We start from the raw sequence: 24279 nt of genomic DNA on the forward strand, positions 1-24279 counted from the left end.
CATCCATCCATCCATCCATCCTTCCACCATTATCTGTACGACTTATTCTTAAAGGGTCACTGGGGGCTGAAGTCCATCCCAGTAGAAATTAGGCGACTGGATACAGCCTGGAAAGTATCACGGTGCCAAATAGCCAATAATGCTCACGTTCACACCTACAGTCAGTTTACCTCAATGTGCATGTATCTGCATATTTGACAGGGAGGAAGCGTGGGTATCTGTAGAAAACCCCTGCAGACACAAGGAGAACATGTACCAACCTGTGTATCCAATACAAAATATATAATGTTCTCCTTAAGGAACCTCCACCCCCAGGCTGTTATCATCCTGACCTGGAACCTTCTGCCAATTTCTAACTGTTAGGATTTGAGAGAGACAGTTATATGCTGTAAGTGTAACTGCAGCCTGTACCCGACTGCTCCCAGCTCAGCAGAACATCAGGTAATGACCTGTTGTCTGGGCCTTAAAGGTTACAGCCAAGTGAAGTAGATCCACCATGACTGCTGTGGACAGTATCACCTTAAGGGCTCCGGCTCTGCTGGAGTTTGTACATTGTTGGTGAATATTGTCCATCAGCAGATTCAAAACATTTACCCCAGATTTAAAAGAGTTAAAAAAAGTCTGCAGCTCTTCCCTGAGGTGCTCTGTTGGCCAAATCCTCATTTTTATAGCTGTGCTTTCTCCTAGTTTAGTTCATTTCTTATCTTTAAATTATTGTATTTCTTTATCTGTGCTGTTTCGCTATGTGATCTTCTTTTATTGTTTTTAAATTATTTCTAATTGTTTGCCTTCAATTCAAGATATGATCAGCAGGTTTGTTGTGATTCAAATTTGTTCTTATTTCGACATTTATGGGAGATTATAAACTACACACTTTCCTCATGTCTTATTGTCTTTCAGCAAATATCTATATGCTTCAACACTGTCTTGTTTTAAATTAGCAGGAGTATCAAATGAAGGAGATGTTCTATTTCCTATTCTCTCTGATTCTTTCTCCCGCTCTCTCCTTCTATCTTTCGCTCACACCATGCCAAAGCAATATACACCCAGCTATATCCGTGAAGCAATATATGTGAATAGAAAGAGAGGGATGAGAGGCGTGAACGAGTCATTCATGCGGCTGTGCAAGATCATTTTCACGGGATCATGTTCATGGGAGGCGGCAGAGAAGATTCCACCCTTAAGCTCTGTGTCGCTGTCACGAAATATCACACATCACCACTTTTAAATGAACGTCCTCCTTTCGCACGCTCATGTTCTCTTGTCACCGTGGCACAGACACAGGCGAGGATTTTATACTTTTTCATTTTGTGAGCTGTGAAATGAAAATTTATGCAGCTTGTCCACATAAAGTAGAATTCAGCTGCCCACACACACACGCACATACACACACACACACACACAGATATTGGTTGAAGGCTGTGTTTTCATCAGCTCTCTCTAATTAAACCTCCACTGTATCTCTCTCTGTTTTTTACTTTGACAGAAATATATTCAGTCCTCTTTGAGCATGACTCCAAAAAAACAGTACAAACCAACTGCAGACTGCTAAACTTTGCTTATTTGAATCAGGAGTGACTCATAGTTTTCTGCCTCAGCTTCTAATACTTGTATTTGTTATTAGTGTGAAACAGATACTGTGCACAGTTGGCTGCTCTAAGGGGAACAGGTGAGGGATTCAAAATGAGCTGGAGTCAGAGTGAGCAATGAAGGAAAATAGTGGAGCAGTGTATATCATTTTAAAGAGAATGAAGGCGAGATGGAGCGGGAGACATGAGACGGAACCTTTTCGAGTGAGGTGACGTGAAAACAAATGGATATTAAAAAAGAAAGCTCTGTTTCGTAGCCCCTCCCACTTTAATCCCGTCAGCACTGTCGTGGGTGCACTGCCCTTCTGCACACCTTGTTTTCACACCTTGTGGACAGCCTGTGATGAATACAAACGACACCTGACCCTAATGAATAATTTATCTAAGATCAAAAAACCCTCAGATGAAACACATCATGATTTAGCATAGGTTGGTTTCTTCTCTTCTTCTGGATGTGGCTTATATTCTAAATAATGCATGCGCTCGCTGAAGGTACATGGAGGTTTCAAGCCGCTCCATTGATGAAGGCTTACCTGCGCCTTATTGTTGCAGCATAAAACGAGAGGTTGTGAGATCAGAGAGAAAACATTAAGAGTAGCTGCTGGTCTTTGATAATTACTTTTCATGTTATCTTACTTGTCGTTATTACTGCCTGCATTGCCGTTTCTACCATTTGCTTTCCAGCCACTCACCTCCTGAAGCGTCTGCACCTCCAAATGTCTGCATATACACACGGGTATGCAAAAAGATAATGGGTAATTAGCAAAAACCTGTTCTTGTGTTTTTCATCTCAAGCGCACACTACATAATACCATATATGTATACAGCTGTTGTGGATTAGTCACATTAATTTCATCCTCAGGGCACAACAACCCATGATGGTTCCCCTCTATGTAGGTCAGTCTCTTAAGTAGTTACTTATCACGCTTTATTTGCTTTTATTGCATAATAAAGGATCCCATTGCAGGCGCTTGTGCATGACCTTATCGGTCTTGATTACAGGAATGAGCAAACAGACCAAAACTGGTGCAGCTAAGGTGCAGTTTCAACCTCTTACAAAGGGGACAAATGACAGTTTTACTTGTGAACCTATTTTTTGAAGCTAAACCATAGTCCTGTTAAAACGAGAGAATAAGCAGATGATCAAATTACTTCCACCACGTTAGGCTGCAGAGATGAAACCCCGCTGAGCTGAAAACCTTTGGCACCATTAACCGCCGTCGACATTGAATACAAAACCTCACATCCATTATGATTCATACACAAGCGTGCGTTATTTTTCTTTTAACTTTTTATTCGCCCAGGAGCCCTCGACACAATGAAATGCACGCCAACCTTGTTGGAGGCAATTTCCCTGTATGAATCTTTAATGACCACATTCTTCAGGAGGATGTGACACATTGCTGCTGATGAAGTGATCTCACAAGAGGAACAATTTAAAAGGCTGCAGATGAAGTCCACAAAGTGTCGACGCTGTATTGAAGATCAAGCGAACAAACAGCTGATAAATAAAAGACACCATCAAAAAATAACCAGAATACGCATCTATTCTTAAATTAGTCTTTAATACCTATGTTACTGCTGTTTGTACACACACATGTGCATATAAATGAAGATATAAGTTATGATACTGATATTGTCAGTGAAAGAGAGTCAAGATTTGTATGCTTCTGTTTACCGGGATGCTCAAATTATTCCATTCCTGAATTTAAATACCGAAAGTGAGAGGCCTCCTTGGCTCACTGATTGGATATCGCAGTGAACTGAGCTGGCAGAGAGACGATTCCCCGCAAAGTGGTCCGGGGATGTACATTCATATGCTGCCTACTGTAGTAAAACTATGCACACTGTCACTTATGTAAATTGCACCGAAAGTGCATGAGGCAGAAAACAGCTCTGCATAAGTGTCCCCTCAACCCCTTCTCCAATGATCACTTGTACTCTCCTTTCAATGCTTGACTCCTCTCCTCTCCTTTTTCCTCTCCTCCTATTTTAGACTTTCAGCACAGATAGTGGTCTCTCCAATTTGATAGTAGCAACATTACCTGTGTTACACATGATGGATGTATAGGAGCAGGGTGCAATTAAGTTAAACACGCAATAAGTTAAAGAAATACACAGAATTAAACACATTCTTATAAGAGGAACAATGGAATACGTTTGGTGGCTGACATCACAAACCATTACTGTCAGAGTTAACCCTCATCCTTATGGGTAAGGCTACTTCCCACACACAAAATGTACTACAACACACATTGGGATGAGTCAGACTCATGGGTCAGGTGACCCTCCCCTCACAGCTGAGTCACCGGTGATTGAGTCTGCAGAAGCTGCTTCAAATCAGACATGTGACCACACCGCGGCCCCTCCTCTTCCACGTCTAGGGGAGTTTCTCTGTTAATGTATCGGTTTTATGACGTCAGGCGGCCACACGGTGAAGGTCTGGGCATGAATACAGATGTTCTGCTGGAAAACTGTTTCTCTCTCCTGCCCGCCGCTTCCTTCGGTTCTATCTCTTTCTCTCCCGCTCCCACCGATTCACTACTATCTGCTCTTTCACAAGCTAATCTATCTCTATGCACTCCACACGCAGGTGATGCATGTGCTCTCGTGCTGCTATCTCAAGAGGAAGTACAAGAGAAGACGATTACATCAGTGTTTACTGTCAGTTTGGATTGAGTGATCAGAAGGAGGTAAAAATGATTAGGGAAATTTGTCTCTCATCATTTGTGGCAGTGTTTCTCTTTCAGCCTCCTCCTGAGAGCCACCCTCTTGTTACCCTGAGTGTGTGTCACTCTTCCTCCTCCCCAGATTGCTTTCTGTAGGCCTCATTGAGCAGCTGAATCTCCTCTGTATACCCAGAGCTCTCCTGCGTCTGTCGCCGACTGTTCTGGCGATGCGCCTCTACAGTGTCAGGTATAGTGATGTTGATGGTGTCTGTCTCGGGGTTGCCGCTGTTGGGGATGAGCAGCGAGTAGGACGCCGTCTCGCCCAGGTCGCAGGAGACGAAGCGGTTCTCCCGTCGCGAGTAGCGCAACGAGGGCGAGCGAGCGTGCGTGGAGGACTGGCTTATGTTGGAGATGATGGAGACGCTGTCCATGGCCTCCTCGTTGTCACAAATCTCCAGGACCTCCAGGTGGATCTTGACATTTGTGTCCCCCACCACTGCCCCGATCCCCATTCCCATTCCTATCTCCATGCCCATCTCCACGTTGCTGACATTCATGTCCCTGGTCTGGCTTCCTGCGGCTGGGTCATCTGCACTGGGCTCGTGGCCAACTGATTTGGAGCGATACACTTCCACCTTTAAGGCAGAAAGATTTACAGTCCAAGTTATGCAAAAACAGTATGGTGCACAATATAATTCAACAATCAAAAGATATATATATATACATATATATATATAGATTTTTTAGTGATGTTACAAGTGTAATCAAGACTTGAACCCTTTACCTTCTTGGCGTTGTTTGGGGATATCCTGAGTCCATCACTGCTGACCTCATAGGTGGAGAGAGAGAGGGTCTTTCCTGTCGATGATTGGAGAGAGACGGTGCCCTGGAAGGCGCACAAGGGGACAGACAGACCACCCGATGACCGCTGCATTGAAAAACCAAAGAAAAGGGCAGAAGATGTTGAGTTAACATCGACCGAAATACATTTATTCACTGTGTATTTTCTTCTAACGTTTTTTTTAAAATGCCAACCATTTGACTAGGACTGCGGATGGAAACTTGCCCGTATGGGTTAATTTGGCATGATGGACCCAAGGTCAAGGTCTTAACACTTTCAAATCCCATTCAAATCCATCTTGGCTACTCACCATGCTATTGACAAGAAGTACAAAGCGTCTGACGCCTAACATCATCTACAAGTTCTCTGTGCGTCTCGTTCACTTTGTTCGGACTAAGCGAGCAAAGGTTGCATCCATGTCAATAGCAGGGAGATGAATGTGCCGACCACTTCGATCCCAAGAGTTACAGAGGCGTATATGTAAGAGTCCTGTCAACATCAGCGAAAGTGAGATGTCTGTTCTCTGTACATATAAAGGCAACCAGAAGCTTTATCTAATTCATTGTATAATGTAACTAATTTCCTCTGGGTTTCAGCTTGCCATATTTTTTTCAAGTACACGGCTCATTTATTATCACTTGCAAAATCAAATTTCATGTTATCTCATGTTTTTGTATCGCTTTCATGGAGATCGCTTCACCACACTGTGCATTAAAGTGAGCCTCAGTCAGCGTGATGTGTCTGAGAAAATGCATATTGACGGCGGGGGAAAGGAGACGAGTCTTGTGGTGCGACGGCAGGGAGACTGGGGAGGGTCTCATTAAGTTTGATGTAATGATTAGATTGTGGCTATGACGCACAGCAGAAACAAAGCGAATGTCATTATCTAGTTCTCTATGGCTATCTGTTTTCCTGTCATTGTCTTTGCATCATTGTGAAATGAGAGAGAGACGAGCGGGGGAGAGAGAGACACAGGCCGCGATGTTGAGCTGAAAACACGTCCAGCACATTTAGCAGTTAGAAAGGTTTCCACTTATTTAGTCAAATACCTCTTCTTCTATGAGATGAGTTTACATTTTTAGTTAACACTGAAATGTCTTAACAACTTTGAAAAGAACTGACATTGACTTTGTTTCAAGCGTTCTTTCTATCAGCAACGCCAATGACATTAACATCACTCTCACCTGCACTTTCTGAGATGCCTATTACCTTCGCCACGTTTTGTACTTCCCCGTTCATCTTTCTGTTGGTGGGTTAATTTTTTTGTTAGCAGGAATATATCAAAATTACGAATTTGGGCGAGAAAAGTACCTATTAAAATTTGGTATGGATCCAAGAAAAAGAGAAAAAAAATCGACATTTGGTGTGGCTTGATTTAATTTGAGGGGACTGTTGGGACTAGTTGAGAGATATGTGCTGTACTCTGTGCCATACTTGTTGTTTAATGATGGAAACTAGAGTGACACTCAGTAGAGTACATGGCTCCCCCATGGTCCAACAGTCCTCTTATGAAACCACATTTAAATCCACTCGATCGCATTTTTATTTGGATCTGCACTAAATTGTACAAGCTCATAAAATAAAAGATACTAGTCCCCTAAACATGTCTTTTTTTTCTTTTTCTGAGAAACCAACAAACCCTAAACCTGTCAAAAATTGAATGCGTTCTTCTTGGATTCACACCACATCCTTTCACCAAGATTCCTGGTAATCCTTCTTTTATAGTTTTGCCTACAAACCATCAAACCAACAACCTCCCTGACCTCCAATTGGCAGAGGTAGTGACATAAATACTATAACTACAAAACATCAGCATATTAAAACTGTTGTCATAACCTTACCAGCAGGCTAAATTTAGCATTAAGCTCAAAGATTCTCACAGAGCTGCTGTGGCTGTCGAATCTATGTGTTCCTATTTTTAACAGATGAATTTAAGCAACGCAACAATAATGTAAAATATCGGATATTGACATTTGCTGTATATTGATTGTGGTTGTTTTATTTCTCTGTCTGACAATCAATACTTCCTCTCATTTCCACCTTAGGGCCTGGTCGGTGAGAACAACATTCATTTACAGTTTGGGATGTGTTCTCAGAAGGGTAAACAGGCTCCAGTTCCCCGCAGCTGAATGCACATCATTTACCCCTCAGGGAGACGACTTGTGAACGCGCCCCCAGCTCTGTTCTTGCTAACAGAGAGTATAAAGTCACAGGGAGGGTAAAGATGTCTTTAAGCTCTAATTCCTCCTCTCCCTGTGGATGCTGAAGGCCAGGAGGGCTGACAGCAAGGAGGGGGAGAAGCTGGGTAATGACATCTCGCCTGCTAATGAGGAACAACACACAGCCAGGAACCACCATAAATCACAGAGTATTTAGGCCTGATGTTCATCGTTTGTTTGCCCCTGTGTGTATACACAGTATAATAATACCGCTGTGTGTTAATTTTGATCTTTATGCCGTTTGTGACTGTAGACAGAGGGTTGCTGGATCTGTGCAGCTTCATTCTGTCTTTGGTCTTTGGTCTTTGGTCTTTGGTGTTTGACTGTGCATGCACACAGACACACACCCGCCATATACTTCTAACCTAGTGAGGTCACTGTTTGGCAAAATGCATTTTCTAAATGTCCTCATACTTCCCCTAACCGTAAAACCAAGTCTTCACCCTCAAGCAGCCCTTTGAAAGTGGGTCAGGTTCCGAGAACTGGGCAAAATATCCTCACTTTCCCAAAATGTCTTTACCCCGTGATGTCTAGGCTCAAAATGGTACAAACACACACACACACACACACACACACACACACACACAGCAGCAGTCACAGACTTATACATGATGCAAAGTGAGTGGCAAAGCCGGGCAGTAGATGCATGCTCCATGGATTTTCACCCTCTGGTGATTTCCAAACCGAAACGTTTCAGACTTATAAGTAGAGCAGATACAGTGTGGGAGACAGCCAGAGATAGTGTGTGTGTGTGTGTGTGTGCGTGTACATGTGTGGGTGGATGGGTGTGTGTGTGCCCTTGTACACATCCATGTTTACACATCTGTTCATGTCCTCGTTAGTTTTATGACTTTGATCAGCTTGTTGGTGTTTATCAATTCAGCTACAAACCCATTTTGTTAAAGCTCACGATTCACGGCTTTAAATCTGTGAAATGTGTGGCAGAACACATAAAGCAAAAACATAGTCGATGAAATTGAAGATAAATGATGCCATAGAAGATACATTAGTGAAAAGACAATAACATTAAGCAGTTATGCATGTAGTGATATGAGAGGGAGCCACGCAATAGAGATTAGGTTAGATTAAATACGGGTTATGTGGATAATAAATGTGTTTGTGTCTGAGGTAGTGATTTAGTGACCCTGGACAGGTTGGTGTGTGTGGTAATACAACATATGAGGGGGAGCAATGGAAAATGACATAGTGACAGACAGTGTTTTCAAGCAGGCTGTCAGAGGTGAGAAAATGGATGCACTTGTGCAATTACGAGGTTTCATCCAGCAAAGGGTAAACCATTGATTTTTCTGTCAATCCATTCTGCCTGTTATAATTTACTCTAACATATATGAACCAGAGCAGAGTGGAGCTGTTAATAGAGATATTGATATGGATTTTCCAGATAGTAATTATGAAAACTGGGGGTAGGCCACCTCTAAGTTTATTTTTCTGCAAAATAGAGACATTGATTTTCGGTCTTTCATTTTTTCAATGCTATTTACTTTTATTTATCGGATGCAAATTGGTACAATGAAAATGGGAAAGCATAATAGAGAGCTTTGTTTTAATTATTGCCATTGTACATCGTAGAGTTATTGTGTAATTCAGAGTCTGCTTGATCTTGGTGAGATCAGTATAAAGTTGTTAGGTTTGGTTTATTTTTCAGTGGAATATCGATTGCTATAAAAAGTCTGTGAAAGTGAGTTTCATTTTATGATTTCAGGTGCCGTTCCCTATAATTCCCTTCAGAATTTCTTGTTGTTGTTATGACTATTTGTCTTTAATGGATTGAAGTTGATTTGTAGAAATGTGCTTGATTTATTATTTTGTTCACAGTTGTTATATCTCTGCTGTCAGAGGAAGAAATGTATTTATTTTTGTATGTATATTTAGTTGAAATTTGACAGTTTGAATTTTTTTCTGAGGGGTTGTAAACAACACACAGCTTTTTATTCCATTTTCCATTTTCAAAGCTACTTTCAATGTTGGTACTAATCACCGTAGGTTTTTCATATGAGGGCAGAATAAAGTGATTGAATATGAGGTCGTTCTCTCATCAGTGGCTAGGATCTCGACTGTCAAGACACATTAATCATCAAGCCTTTAATGTTATGTCCTTGTTTAACTATAAGTTAAAGGCCAACATAACATGGAGAGAATGAAGCTTCTGGTATTACGAGAGCTCATGATGTCAACAGCAAACAAAGAATGTTACATGTGCCTGTTGCAAGCTGTCGTGAGCTGCATTGCTTACTTGGTGTGTTCAGTCTCTGAATTGTTACCGACTGGAAGCAGCAACTAGTGAGTGCCTGAGGAAATAATTACTTCATAAGCTTTACAGACTAAACTGTGCTACATTCCTCAATCATGGAGTCCATCCATTCCATGTTTATACCAAACTGCAAGAATGCTTTCACAAGCCACAAAAGGGAGCTAACCTTCAGTGGATAAAACTCATTAACACTGATCTTGAACCTGTAAGAAAGAACCAACAAATAGAGCTGAGCCTTGAGAGACCGTCTGATTTTATCTGTGGAGCAGTAATGAATGAATACTTGATTTTGAAAGACAGCCTGGTATTTGTTACTAAAATGGTACGTTGCTGATAGTATCTTGATCAATTGCTCTATTAGTCAGAATCAATTGAGGCCTGGCATAGACAACGATAACCAGAGAGGAGATTTTAGCCATTTTATCTAAATCACATGCTCGGCTCCCAGTCGGTCAGCTTGATTATAAAGAAGAATATTCACAAATGTGTGTTAAAAAAAAAAAAAAAAAACAGAGACTAAAACGGACAAAACAGCGCAAATACACACACACACACATCTTTAAAGCCAGGGTATACAGAGACTGCATCTGAGTCCATCAGGTGTGTGTCTTTGTATCCTTGTGCAGATGCACTGCAGTGGGAAAACATGCACTTACCTTTTGAGCTGAATGTGAAGTGAACACAAAAATGGCGACTGGTGATCCAACTATTTATTGCTCCCAGGACACTAATCACTTCTAACAGATCACCTCGAAAGTAAATCACCATAACGCAGCAGTTGTTTAACCGAGAAAGTAATAGACTGTGTAGAAAATCAATTCATTCCAGCCATAAATCACACAATGACAAGTAAACTACACACTCTAATGGTTCAACGTGAGACTAATAAACCGACTCCTCCGGTAAGTGGTCTACCTGTCTGGGCGTTCTCTCTGATTTACTCCTGCACCACTCCCAGTCTGTCAGCTCGATTTTGCGACACTCCTCGTGCGACAGCCTCCTCTCCGTCCCCTCGAACACGGACGACGTGTCAGTGAGATTGCGCTCCTGCTCCCGGTGATGAGAGGGCACCAGAGGGACGCAGCGGAAGTCCTCGTCATCCCCGTGGCTCTGGTAGGGAAGTGGAGGACAATCAGCGAGCCCCTCCCCTCCTCCGGCTACTGCCTCCAACAGAAGGTCTGTGTTAGAGGAGCTGTCCACCTGGCATGTGGTGCTGAAATCAAAGTCAGGCGCCAGGCTGGAGAGCCCGCCACATTCGAGTGCATCGAGACGGGCATTGGGGAAGTCACAGTTGAAGAGGCTGTGATAGGCAGGCGTCTCGATGGGAAGACTGTTAGGAGACAAGGTGGCATGGGACAACTTGTACACGCCGTAGCCTTGCTGCAGGGAAAGATTGAACTCAAATCTTCTTTTCATCACTAAAATAAAAGAAACAGAGGGCACATTCATTGCAACCTGACGCCACACATTTCAAGGCGCATTGCTGATGAATTTGTTGCATCATGGTCTACCTGAGGCCTCCTGTGTTGGATCTCGCTGGCAGTTAATGAAGCAACCGCATGGCATGTGGATCCAGCGCTCAGACAGCATGAATAACGGAGTGACCGCAGGGGCGAGTAGAGTGAGAAAGAAGCTGAGAGTCTCCAGGGATGAGCTGTGTGCATTCAGCGCGTGGCGCACCAGGACCAAGGTCTGTGAATGAAAGGGAAAGGGGACATTAATTCACCTGGGAGTCTGTTGTTCAATATGCATTAGGACATTGGGGGAAGGGAGGCACATGAATGAAAATGAAAATTACACTGATCTTTTTCTGCTGTTGGTTTTCTTTTGTTTCGTATTCACATACGCCAATGTCATTTGGGTCGATATGCAACACAACAAGACTGTTGTGCTGTGTATGGCTTTAGTAAATACAAAAAATATGAATGTATAAATAGTTTTTCAGAGTAGAAAATAAAAGAGCTCCTTTATGAATATCACTGTGAGGCCAGGCAACGGGTTCAGCATATACAGTGTGGATATTAACATCTACAGCTTTCTAGTAAATACTTGTCATTGCATAGACAGATACAAAGATCTAAAAAATGTTTCTCTCAAGAAATACTTGCTTAGTGTGTTGCTTAAAAATATTCCCATCAACAGAAAGAAAACCCATTGTGAGCTCATTGAATTTCTGATCAGCAACAATCTGACATTTTCCTGCATTAATCATCTCCAGTGGTTTTGCATATTCTCAGGGTCACAACATTGGAATGCCAATTATGTTTGCCTGTGCTTGTCTGTCAACAAGGAATTTTATCACCTCACTTTCTTTTGTTGGAGCTTTTCTTTTTCACTGTGTAGCAATCTTGCAAAGGACTTCACAAGTCCACATAATGAAAGCTTTCCTTTAGGTGTTGACTAAAACCTGCCAACTACTGCTGCCAGCTACAGGGAATGTGAATTTAATGAGACAGTGGCAAGGCTGACAACAAATAATGTTCTTTTTAAATCAGTCTTTCACAAATCATGTGATGTTAAATGGTTTCAAACCCTGTCCTGTTTCCTACTGTGGACTCAAGGGACTCCAAAAGTGTTATATAGCCATCCATCCAATATTCTATTTTTAATCACAGGAAAGGATTTTAATAGAATATTACACTTCTATTCTGACTTTAAATCCCACCTAATGTCACATTTGTCTACATTATTACCTCTGACAGCTCACAACAAAAATTGTCTTTTGATTTTCGGATACAACATTAAAATGTCTTGTAATCTTGTGCTGTATAAGGGGCCATATGTCTGACCTATATGACTCATTGGGTTTGAATAGAGGCCAGATGAGCTAACCTAAAGCAGTTACGTTTCAAACAGAACACACTCTGAGTTTAACAGCAAGTAACAGGTAGTAAAGTTTCAGGTTATTTCTACGAAAGAATCTTTGTGCAAAAAGTGACATTCAATTGTTACTGAATTACTTAACACCAGATGATTTGTTTGGGAAATAAGTGCAAACATTAGATGTAAAGTGATTCCAGATAAACATTAAACCATCATGATACAGTAAACTGTTTGCAATGGCTAAACGTTAACATATGCCCACTGATGCTTTTGGCTCACCATCATTGGCATCCACAAAACAACTCGGACCACCGCCAGGATCATGGAGAAGCGCTTTTGCGCGAACACCACTGGTGTGTCCCCGACAGCTGGTGTCCTCTGTCCGTTTAGGGACACCGGGGACATGAGGCTGTCCTCCCTCTCCCTCAGCTCTGTTACGCACGAACTGGGGCTCAGCTCGTTGTAGGCACCGAAACTTTTGTCCAGGCTCTCCCGGGAGAAAGACTGGAGGTCACAGAGGGGGACAGAACCACTCAGTCCCCTCGACATCTCCAAATAGCTCGGGTACAGCAAAGTCCTCTGGGGCTCTCTGGAGCACAGCAGCTGGTAGGTGAGGGGGATGAAGAAGAACAGCAAGCCGCAGAAACACACAGAATATAAAGAGAAGAGGAGCAGGATGTAAAAACTGTCGCTCTCAGGGAAGCAACCGAGAGAAGCCGGAGTAAAGCTGCCCCATCCGCACAGAGGCAACACACTGACGGCCAGGCTGACAGCCCAGACGCCGGCGATAGCCCACATCACTCTCACAGGCCGGCGCACGGACTGGAGCACCCCGAACCTCTTGGTGACATAGAAAGTGTAGGCTGCTATCAGGCAAGCCTTCATATTGCTGGAAACACCCTGGAACACGTAGAGAAGTCCGGACAAAGTGCACAGGCTGCTCGACCCTCGACTTCCATCCGTCTCCCACTGGAGGAGGATGAACAGGGAGAGGGGCACCACGCTGAGCAGGTCGTCCACGGACATGGAAGCCACGATGAGACACAGGGACGACTTCCTCCGCATCCGCAGGAGCGACAGCAGCGAGTACGCGCCACCGGTGAAGGTGGCGGCGGCGATGGTTACGCACAAGCCGAAAAGCAGCAGTCGGATCTGCCTGTCCACCTCCGAGGCGTCGGTCCCCTCGTAGCCGGCGGTGGAGGGGCTGCTCCGGTTGGGCGCCGGGGAGCTCAGGTGCGTCGTGGTCATATTTTTTTCAGAGGATGAACTTCTCCGTTCTCTTTTGGCACTTTTCTAATTGGCTAAATCTGCCTCAGGAGCTGGTAAAGTTGAGATGCGAGGATGAGACAACGTTCCTTATGAAATCCAGGCAGATGGAGATGATGAGAGAACATTCCTCCTTCCATCCGAATGACAACTCACGCGTAATGGAGGCGTACCACGGTCCCTTGGATGTGGAGCCTCGGGCAGACTCACCGTTCAAAGCGCGCAACTCTGGACCACCGCTCGTCTCCAGCTGCAGATTTACGCGCTGTCGTCATCCACGCTCCCCCCTCACGGATGTTATCTGGGGTTGGGCTAAACGCAGCGTACTACTACTATGGGTGTCCGTGTGAAGCTGGTCAGATACACCAGGCTGCCTTTTCATGTGTAGCTTGACAAAAACATCCCGTAATGTTTCTCCCACTTTCCTTCCCTTGCCATTTAAATACTGCCAATGCAGATTTGTGTGCAAGGGCCACATCACCGTGTGCTCAATTCCATTTAAGAAAAAACTCCCATTTAGATAAACAGCCTGTGTCTCTGGAAGCCAGTTTCAACAGATTACCTTTTGAATTTGAAATTTGAAAACCTTCCTTAATGGAATCGGGACAGTAAATGCCAGGGGTTAAAATAACGGGGGAAACCTAAATTAGATAAGATTTTAGTGGTATCATGTGACCACGTGTGGGCCTCATGTTCTATGAGCCATGACTGGGAACAGTGTAAGTTTGAACACATGTGTTATTTATTCCAGTCTGGAGCAGTTCTCATGAGATCAGAGGGCAAAGGATTCATTCATGGGATTTGAATCCTCGTCTGATTCTTTTAAATGTAGGAAGACACGTTCATCTGCTTTGTCACCAGAGACGTGTTTCAAATGAAGACTCAATTAATGCTTAGATTTTAATTAAAACTGTTTCATTAGATGTATGTTGGCGATGGGAGTGTGTGCGACCAGCTTGTGTGAAAGCTTGGCCTCTGTGTCGGTGTGTGTTTGTGTGTGTGTGTGTGTAAACCCTATTCCCTAGTGTGCTGGCCTTGTCTTGTCCTTCCCTGTGGAGTCCAAGGATTTTAAGGTTCAAGGACTCCTCACTTTGTCTGGTTTGTTCATGGGTGTTGATGGATCCCAGTGGTTTGCTGTAGATAGAAATAATACTCCTTGTGTGGAGCTAGTTTAATCACTGCTGATAGATTTTTGGACTCAATGTAATTTTTGCAAATGCATATACGGATCTAAACGATGACAGCCCATGCTTGTTTATGTATTTAGACTCCTTCATCAATATACTACCATTACAACTCTATGGATGCTGAGTTCTTTTGGCCCTGTGCAGCACAGATATCGACGTGAACGCAAACATGACTCTAAGTGCATTTAACTCCAGGTCGTGTAATTGAATTGAGTTTGGGGCTAAGTGACTCATAGCCCAGTCCTATGACCAGACTCTCTCTGGGGCCATGAGGACACAGAGAAGAACATGAGAGGACAAAACCCAATCCACCAGGGAGTATAAACACAAACACACACACACATACAGATTCACCAGCTGAGCTCAGCCTCACACATCAAGGTGACCTACTTTGTGTGTGTGTGTGTGCGTGTGTGTGTGTGTGTGTGCACGTGTGTGTTGCTGCGTGGTGCATGAAGTAGTCTGTTCATGTGAAAAAGCACAAGGTGAAAGTGCAGCGAGACAAATGCACCGGCGAGAAACAGAGCAAGTGTAATGAAACGGGATCCGAAAAATATGAAACGCTAACATTCTGTCAAAACACATCTCGTCATCTCGTCACAGAGGGACGACTGAAACTAAATATCACTTCATGGTTGTTAGAGATGAAGAAGAAGAAGAGACATATATTAACTGAGGATATTCCCCAAATGAGAATATGGGAAATGAGGCATGTGTTGTTGTAAATAAGTGATTAAAATGATGGTACAAGCTGCAGTGTCAGTTTAGATGTAAACTGTCAAAACCAAGCATTTCATCTATTAAACATTCGAAAACAAAGCCCATACAGATACGTGCATACATGGATTAGGAATACATAAGGATCTCCTGTAGCTCTAAATACAATGCAAGAATATCTCCATAAAAACATTTATATAGCATGTTTTTAGTTTTTCTTTATTACCAGTCAGAATGGTTTACTGGACATTTTTGCCATTCATCCATTCACATATACCATCTAAGTCCAGCACTTTCTCTAATACACATCACTCACATATTGCTGGCTCATGCATCAGGGCCAGTATCTTCCCCAAGGACAGTTTGGCACATGGAATGGAGGAGCCTTGCAGGGATCGATCCACCGACCCTCTGGTTTGTGGACGACCCGCTCCAACTCCTGTGCCACGGCCACTGAATAATATACAGTATCTGCTATAGTATACACACAAAGCATATTCTGTACCTATTATGAATGACTAAGCTGTGCATTTTGTTTTGTTCTATTCTTTTTTCTCTCCTCACCACAGTTAGATGCTTATTTAAAAACCAGCCGAATCAGAAGCTGAAATACTGAGACATATTATTTCCCTGTTTTACTGAATAACATTCGATCAAAGAAACCTTTCCGCCTGCAGGCTGATTATACATCTGAATCCTCCTGCCTGAACAGAGTTTACCCTGTGCAAACAGAAATGATCTGTCTTTTAGCACCGCTGACTCCGGTTTGTCGAGAGTTTTGATAACGAATCTGGGAAATGAGGCATATTACGTCTGATACTGTTCTTGTGTTAACACCGGAAAAAATATGTGTTTGCTAAACCCTGACATTTTCATTTCACTTCCATCAACGTGTCTGCCTCACTAAAAGTTTAATGGACTCTCATGAAGTCAAATGAAATTACATTTAAACTAATGAAGCGATGGTTTGATTTGAGAATTACACCAATTTTACAACGTCTAATCAATCATTCATCCATAATATTGGCTTAGAAATGAGAATGAAACCATGTGAACGCTGAGGAGTGAAACCCAGAATGTGTGTCTGTTGAGATTCATCTGGACCATGAAATGAAAGCAGCTAATCAATGATGGATGGCTCTAACATGTTGTGTATTTACCCTTCACGTTCATTAATAATGCATTTTGTTGCATACGGGCTCATATGCATGATTTATGTTCGCTCAAATCACACAGCTCACATTAGATCCTAATAATAATGATAATATCTTTTTCTGTACGGCACGTTTCAACACAAGTAACAAAGAGCTTTACAACAAACGATGTGAAATTCACAGAGTAAAGCAAATAAACAATAAAGATACAGATCATAAAAGTCATAGACATCGTGCAATAAAAGCTTTTTTAAAGATATAGAGAGAGATTGTTCCAAAGCAACCAGAAAGCAACATTACTCTGTTGCTCACTGGCCTCTGGTGGTGCGTCCTTAATTCAGCACAACCACGTTTGTAACTACAAATTGTCTAAACTACTGGTGTCTCCCATCAAACACAAATACTCCTGCACACAAACACACAGCACGCACAAACACACACACACACACACACACACACAGTCCTAAGTGCGTGATTATCCTATGTCAATAAAATATTAATAAAGCAGCACTTGACACAGAGATACAGAGACGGAAACAGAATGGAAGATTATGTTTGCATAAAAGCGAGCAGTGAAATTGAATGAGGAGAGAAGGATGAATACTCCGTGTCATGAATCCATAATGACTCCATCTTTAAAGCTGTGCTGAGGCGCTCTGCGGGGTCCAGCGTTTAAAATAAAGACATGTTAGGGTTGTTTAACTGCTGATGTTACAGTTTGATTTACTTTGACGCCCGAAATGCACTTGATGTGCGAGTGGACAAAAAGAGCAAGATAGCCCTGGAGTCAACACACATGTATTCCAGCACATGCAACACATAGAAGAAGGCTGCATGAATATATTAATTCTCCTCTAATTACTACTCTTGTTACTTCTCATAATAAACACACATAAATCCACTGAGTAACATCTCAACACCAGAGTTTCAATCTTGATTTGGTGGAGACAACAACGGATCAGAAACCATGTAAATATTCTATTTAAAATCAATTAAGTAAATATTTAGTCTTTAAACCACATATATGGTGTCTAGCAACTTGTTTTGTTATTTCCTGCCCCCTAGTGGCTAAATAATGATTCCATGCATTATCAGTCTTGTCAATGTTGAGCTTTCTGGCATATTGTGTTTTACTCCGGGAAATATACAAATTTATAAATAGATCGAGTTAATTATTTTATTATTCTTTGAAAAAAGAAGGAAATTACCTTTTCACAGTTTATTCAGTGTGTCAGTAACTTTTTATCTTATAGATATTTTAATAAACAATAAATAAAAAGTTATTTCATCAAACTGGCAGCTCAAAATTGAAATGTCAATGAATAATTTACTGTGTAATGGTTGTCGACCTTGAAGCTTAACAAGTATAAATCCTTAGTAGTTATATTGAAACGTATTTTTTATGATTATTGCTTAGTATTTGGGACTTTATTTGAGAGAGGCAGAAGGAAAAAGGCCGGAAAAGCCAGGGCAGAGAAAGACTGTCGACATGCAACATAATATCAAATAAAATCCATGATAAAATTCATACAAGAGAAAAATATCAAAACATTTAATTTTGCAAAGGTATACAAATATTCATAAGGCAGCATTCAAATTCAGAGCATGAACTAGATTTGTACGGGAGCTCTTTCACTGCACAGTTGAACTGGGTGTGTGTTTGCACCTGTAGGCTCAGTAACTGATGTTTGTGAAAGTGTGTGTGAATGTATGAAAGGCAGTCGTCTATAATGCATGAGGCGTATTTCCATCTCTTATTGATGAAGAAGGTCAGAGCGAGAGAATTACTTTCTTTTTGTTTGCGTGTGTGTGCGCCATTTCAAGTCCGTCCGAGTTGATGTTCAGAAGGTCCTGACAGAGCACATTTAATTCACAGCCCCTGTTTCCATGCAACACTGACAGGAGTGAATGGTCATACACAAACACCTTTTTGCCTTCCGCTTTCGCACTCTCTATCTCTCTCTCTCTCTCCTTGTTTCTGTTAAACACAGCATTTATATTATATTTCTCAGAAAAAGGTGACTAATGGGTTTCTCAGAGAATGTTGAAGGTATAAGTGTACAGCCCACCAGACAATTCATGAATACATGAATGCATCACAAAAAATAAAGAAAAATGACCATTAGAGCAATACATTTTTTGTGCATGTTCTCCACACACACATAGCTGTCATCACTGACAAGCATGATTTGCACTGGTTAATGTAAATTTGGTGTGGTGTTAAAAAAAATGACACTTTAAATGGTTGGTTCACCAGAAAATAAAAATTCACTCATTGTCTACTCACCACTATGCCGATGGTGTGAAGTGTTTGAGTCCACAGAACACTTTTGGAGTTTCTGGGGTATACAGCGTTGCAACCAAATCCAATACAATTGAAGTAAATGGAACCACTTCTTCAAAACCTCTGATATTCTCCTCTGGAGCCATGTTCATGCATGGATTACAGCAAACATGGTGACTAAAAACATGGTGTAAACTCCAAAGGTGTTTTGTGGACGAGTGATGAGTAACTAAAGATTCCCTTTTTATTTATTTTCCCTTTAAGCCATAAATGGACTGCTAGAGATAAGGATTTGTTTGGGCAATTAGTTTAGCCCAAAACAAGCTGTGAGCATCATCATCATCATCGTCATCATCAGTGCAGTTCCCGCCATGGTAATGGAGAAGTGAACTTGATATACATTTGAATATTGTACAATGACCTGAAAAAGAAACTGAAATAGCCTTTGAGAAAAGTTCCCCCCCACCCCCCCTTAGAGACACGATTAAGATCTTTCTGTTTTTGAAAATTCTATTCTGGGCAAACATCTTGTTCTATTCAGAGGGTTTTTGAGTTTCATCTTGATTTCATTGCATCATTGTGTTGTTTTATATCTATTTTTTATGTGTTTTGTGTATTTGTATAAAGACTCATCAAGGAAGGCAGTGCACACTAATAGGCTGTAAATGCTTTGGTATGTTGCACTGGTCCATGCTGTATTATTACAGCCCTATAAAAATGTACTTTAAATAAATAAGTTATTGGTATATTTTACATATACAATAACATATAAACATATAAATATATAAATAAAATGTGACCTAGCATATGCATAATATGTTAGCTAGGAGATAATGGCTGTTAGATAAAAATGCACATGCCATGGTGCATATCACTGAGAAAATGTCTGAAATATGATCACTTTTATGGAATGACTTTCTTTGTATTGTGTCATTATTCAACTAAAAGTACATTCCCAGTAAAACCACAGTATGCTTGTAATGTAGGGTCACACCAGCAGAGGGACACAAAAATGGTCAGGGGTCTCTGGTCTACAACCAAATTAATAAAACAATGATATGACACAAAAATGTAAAATACAGACAATAATGAGGATATAACAATAAGTTCACCTGATTTAAATATATTGTTTATTAAAGGACTTTTTATTTTCAAATGCCTTTCTTATTCCTAACTGGGAAACTACAGTTGTTGCTTGCTATAATCTTTCCTCTTGGGCAGACTTGCCTTGAAAACTGGACTGCAGTGCAGGGGAAATTATATATATCATTAATTTTGTACTTAAAGTCGGACTTCTAAAGCCTCAGATTGACTCTAGATAGATTTTGGAACATATTTCTGCACAGAATGAGAACTATGGAGTTTGACTTTCTTACTTTACATGTGGAGGGAATCTCTTTAAGGATCACTAAGAGCAGTGTTTCTTGTTATCCACCAGATGGACCTATTGCACTGTGGGAAAAGCAAACCTCTGTGTATGTGTGTGTGTGTGAGTGTGTCCAACACAACCATGTCACTTGGGATGAAGCAGGTGTCCAAACATATTCCCTAAAGCCAGTTAGTAAAAATAACATAACCACAATTACACAGCAAAATCTTTAGTTATGCATTATGGTATCCTGTGAGTTTGTAACCCATCTCATTATTAATCTGCAAGTCCTGACTGCAGAGGATCCAGAGTGTCTTCAGGTGGGTCACAGTTACAGTCCTGCAGGGACACAAATCATCCAGGCGTCTGACTGTGAAGAGATGTGACAAATTAGTTTTCTGTTTTCTTTCCCCGTGAACTCCAACCCTCTATCCCAACAACCCGCTCCACACTAATCAGCATAATGAATTCCTCCAGCATGTCGACTTTAATGGAATCAATTATTTGAAGAAGAATCAAAAGGTCAAGAAAACAACCAGCACATTGTAATTTAACTGGTTGGTCACTGGAAAGAACATAAAGGGAAACCAATGTAAAGTGTCTGCGCGTTAATGCAGTTAAAATAATGAGAATCCATCATTTTTATTTTCTTCATTATTAGAGTGAAAGACAGCATTACGTGACAGAGAGGAGTGGAGATGAAAGTGGAGCTTTATTAGTAAGTGATGTGACTAAGCCATCTGTTTTTACCTGAGTGGTTGTGTGTGTGTGTGTGTGTGTGTGTGTGTGTGTGTGTGTGTGTGTGTGTGTGTGTGTGTGTGTGTGTGTGTGTGTGTGTGTGTGTGTGTGTGTGTTTGTGTGTGTGTGTGTGTGTGTGTGTGTGTGTGTGTGCACATGTGTGTGTACGTGTGTGTTGCCTCCACGTCCTCTGCCCATGTGCTGGGTGTGTGTATATTTACACGTTAATGAGCAGACTAGAGATTTTCATTAAGGGCCCATTAGTACCTCTCTTTCCCTCCGGGCCCCATCTCACTGTTGCGCTCTCGTTCATTCCTCTGATGCAATAACCACAGAGAGGCAGACAGAGCAGCAGCAGACATGGCTCACTGTCACGGGAATCCACTAAACTGCACTGTACGGTACCTGGCACCATTCTTCAGAATAAATCAGCTCTTTAGAACTGGACTGTCAATTGGGCCCTGGCAGGAAGGCAAAGCAGCGAGAGGCAAATTATAAAATTTAATTTGAATTAAATAGACGTGTTTGCATTAGGCTTTTTAAACAAGGAGCTAAATGAGTGAATCAGCCGAACACAAACAGATCATGTGGGATTGAGCCTCTGGTAAGAAGGCTCCCCTTGATTGACAGCTGCGCACTAGCTCGCCTATCATCCACCCGCCGCTGATAAGCCTGGCTGGGCAAACTTTTCAAATCCTCTCAAGGCAAGCGTACTATCAAACTAGAGCGCTCTTCAAAACACTGTGGAAGCGCGGCAACTCCCCAACAAGTCAACTGGCAGCCGATTTTTATCTGGGGAAGTGTGTTTTCAATCTCCCTCTTTCCAATCCAGCGCACATCTCGGAGAGAGAGATGCTCCGTTTGTAAAATGTCGGCTGCATGGCGTGAAAGAAAAAAAGAATCCGACATTTGAACATCACTAAAAAATAACAAGCGTGTTTCACTGTGCAGACGCTGCAGAACATTAGAGGGCAGTGGCTTTACGGAAAGCAGCTTCCAGATGAGCCAGGGCCATATGAAATACTTGGGAGAGACAGACAGCAGTGGTTGGTATTAACAAGTCTCTCTCGGTTGCCTGCTGGGTGTTGCACTTTCACGCTGCGCTCACCCTATTGCTGCATAATGCCCCCCCCACACACACACACACACACATCATCTGCTAAACTCACTGCAGAAACTTTGAGAAAGATGGAAAGTCGAGAAGGAAGAAATGGTCCTCTGGTGTGTAGAGGGTGAAAGAGCAAGAGGAGAGATGGACAGTTTGTCTGCTGACTGCTCAAAGTCAAGTAGAGTGAAGAATTTCCTGTCAGAGACTTTAGGGCAGAGGGGAACGGGATGGGAGACGGGGGAGGAGGCGAGGAGTATAAATCCTAATTGAAATGTAGGAATGTCAGCTGTGGTTCAACAGATCAGCTTGACGTGTTAGGACGTATATCTGCTCCGAAGAGTGAGATGTCTGTTCGCAGAAAACCGAGCCCCACACAGAGGTGACCACATTCGCCAGAGCTGGGGATGTTTGTCACAAAGCACAGTTTAAACCACTGTCACACCAAAGCCCCAACCCAAGGAATCCTGGTGGTTCACCATGGACTGAGCTGAGCTGTTGTCGGAATCGGTCTAGACATGCCTGACATTTTGATCAACGGCTGCTTTTACTCAAATCCATCCTCAGAATCCGGATTAGTTTGAAATCCAGCGTTGCATCTGCATTGTTTTCTGCACTCACTGAGCCGTGCCCAGATTCCTGCTGATACATGCCGTGCCATAACATGAATCTGTGTTGAAACCAGCGATTGCTTCCAAGCAGTGAGGTTTTTCATTGCTGTACTTTGAGATTACTGAACATCAGTGATACCAGGAAAGAAAATTGTTGTGCAACCCAGTTATTCTGCTTTTGTGGCTGGAACGCGAAGTTGTGGCTGCATGTCAGCTTTACTCATCCCATTTTCCTAGAAAGACACCTATCTTACAGGAAAAACATATTTATCAGTTATGACACCACCACTGAATTATCAAGACAATGGTGGGAATTCATAACTAAAAGGCAAGGATATAAGACTGGAAGGAACAATAAGCCTATGGCTTGTTTTTCTCCTCTGTTCTGTTTGGTAAGAGCAGTATTATCAATGTTGGGGATAATAATCAAAGTTTTTCATTGACCGACACTTGAGGTTCTGAGCAGCTGTTTTAAACTTACAGTTTTAACAGTTGTTCTTATTTTAACTTACCTCTATACAAGATGAGTAAGTTACTTATTAACCATCATGAAAAACCATAAGGTACAATGCAAAACCCCTTTACAATTAGTGACTTATTAAAAGAGCTACAGCGACTTTAGCACATATCCTGGAGCAGTGATTTTCACAAACAAACTTGCTTTTGATTAAGTCAATGAAGACAGTAATTACACTTGATTATCTACTCGTCGATCCTCTAATGCTCGGGGTGAATTCTCACCCACACTGCGAGCAAAGTCACTGGAGCACATGGTCCAGTCGCCCTCTGTCAGGTCATTTGTGCACTAAGACAAATTGTACAGTAGCGGGACACAGTGAAGTGGTTTATCAGTTTCTGAGAGCCCAGCACTGAGGAGCCGCAGGGTAAAGGAACCGGCTCTGGAGAAGGCCCGCTAAGTGGCCATGACAGATGAGCTCCATCAGCGAGCATTCTTCTGGGTCTCGCTCAGACCTATTCAGACACAAAGAGATGCAAATGCATTGAGGAAGACTCCAGCAAATGAGCATTGATTTGGAAAATAACTCATATAACTAATATTTAGTTGATTAAAGTGTCCCGTGGGAAACAATTAAGACCAAGAGAGTTATTTGGAAGGTTTTACCACAAGTATGACAGGGTTAGTTTCGGGACCAATTACGCATTAATGCACTGGAGAAGGGGAAATCCTTCACAGCAGAGCGGTCGGGTCCCTGGTACAGTTTGAACCAGGACAAATGATCACACTAAGCCTGAGATCAAAGGTTTTGTAGCAGCATTCAACTTGACCCTCTCAACCTCCAGCTGTCAGCATGTGAGTCTGTGGAGGGACAAGGGTAAGAATGTGTGTGCCTGTCTGTGGAAGTGTGTGAGAGTGAGAGATGGAGTAAATACGTGCACAGGCTGATGTCGATGTGAAGCACCTGTCTGCTCAATA

General features: G+C 42.1%; 1 protein-coding gene across 1 annotated transcript; it reads right to left on the reverse strand.

Moving 5' to 3' along the window:
- Positions 1 to 4380: 4380 nt before the first annotated feature.
- Positions 4381 to 13661, reverse strand: LOC133002854 (probable G-protein coupled receptor 149). The gene is made up of 5 exons (XM_061072435.1): positions 12693 to 13661; positions 11102 to 11282; positions 10506 to 11008; positions 5043 to 5186; positions 4381 to 4893 (listed from the first exon to the last, which is right to left on the reverse strand). Exons 1-5 carry the CDS (start codon positions 13659 to 13661, stop codon positions 4381 to 4383), a joined length of 2310 nt encoding a protein of 769 aa, XP_060928418.1.
- Positions 13662 to 24279: the final 10618 nt, after the last annotated feature.

The sequence above is a fragment of the Limanda limanda genome, chromosome 6 (genome assembly GCF_963576545.1).
Source record: "Limanda limanda chromosome 6, fLimLim1.1, whole genome shotgun sequence".
Taxonomy (NCBI): domain Eukaryota; kingdom Metazoa; phylum Chordata; class Actinopteri; order Pleuronectiformes; family Pleuronectidae; genus Limanda; species Limanda limanda.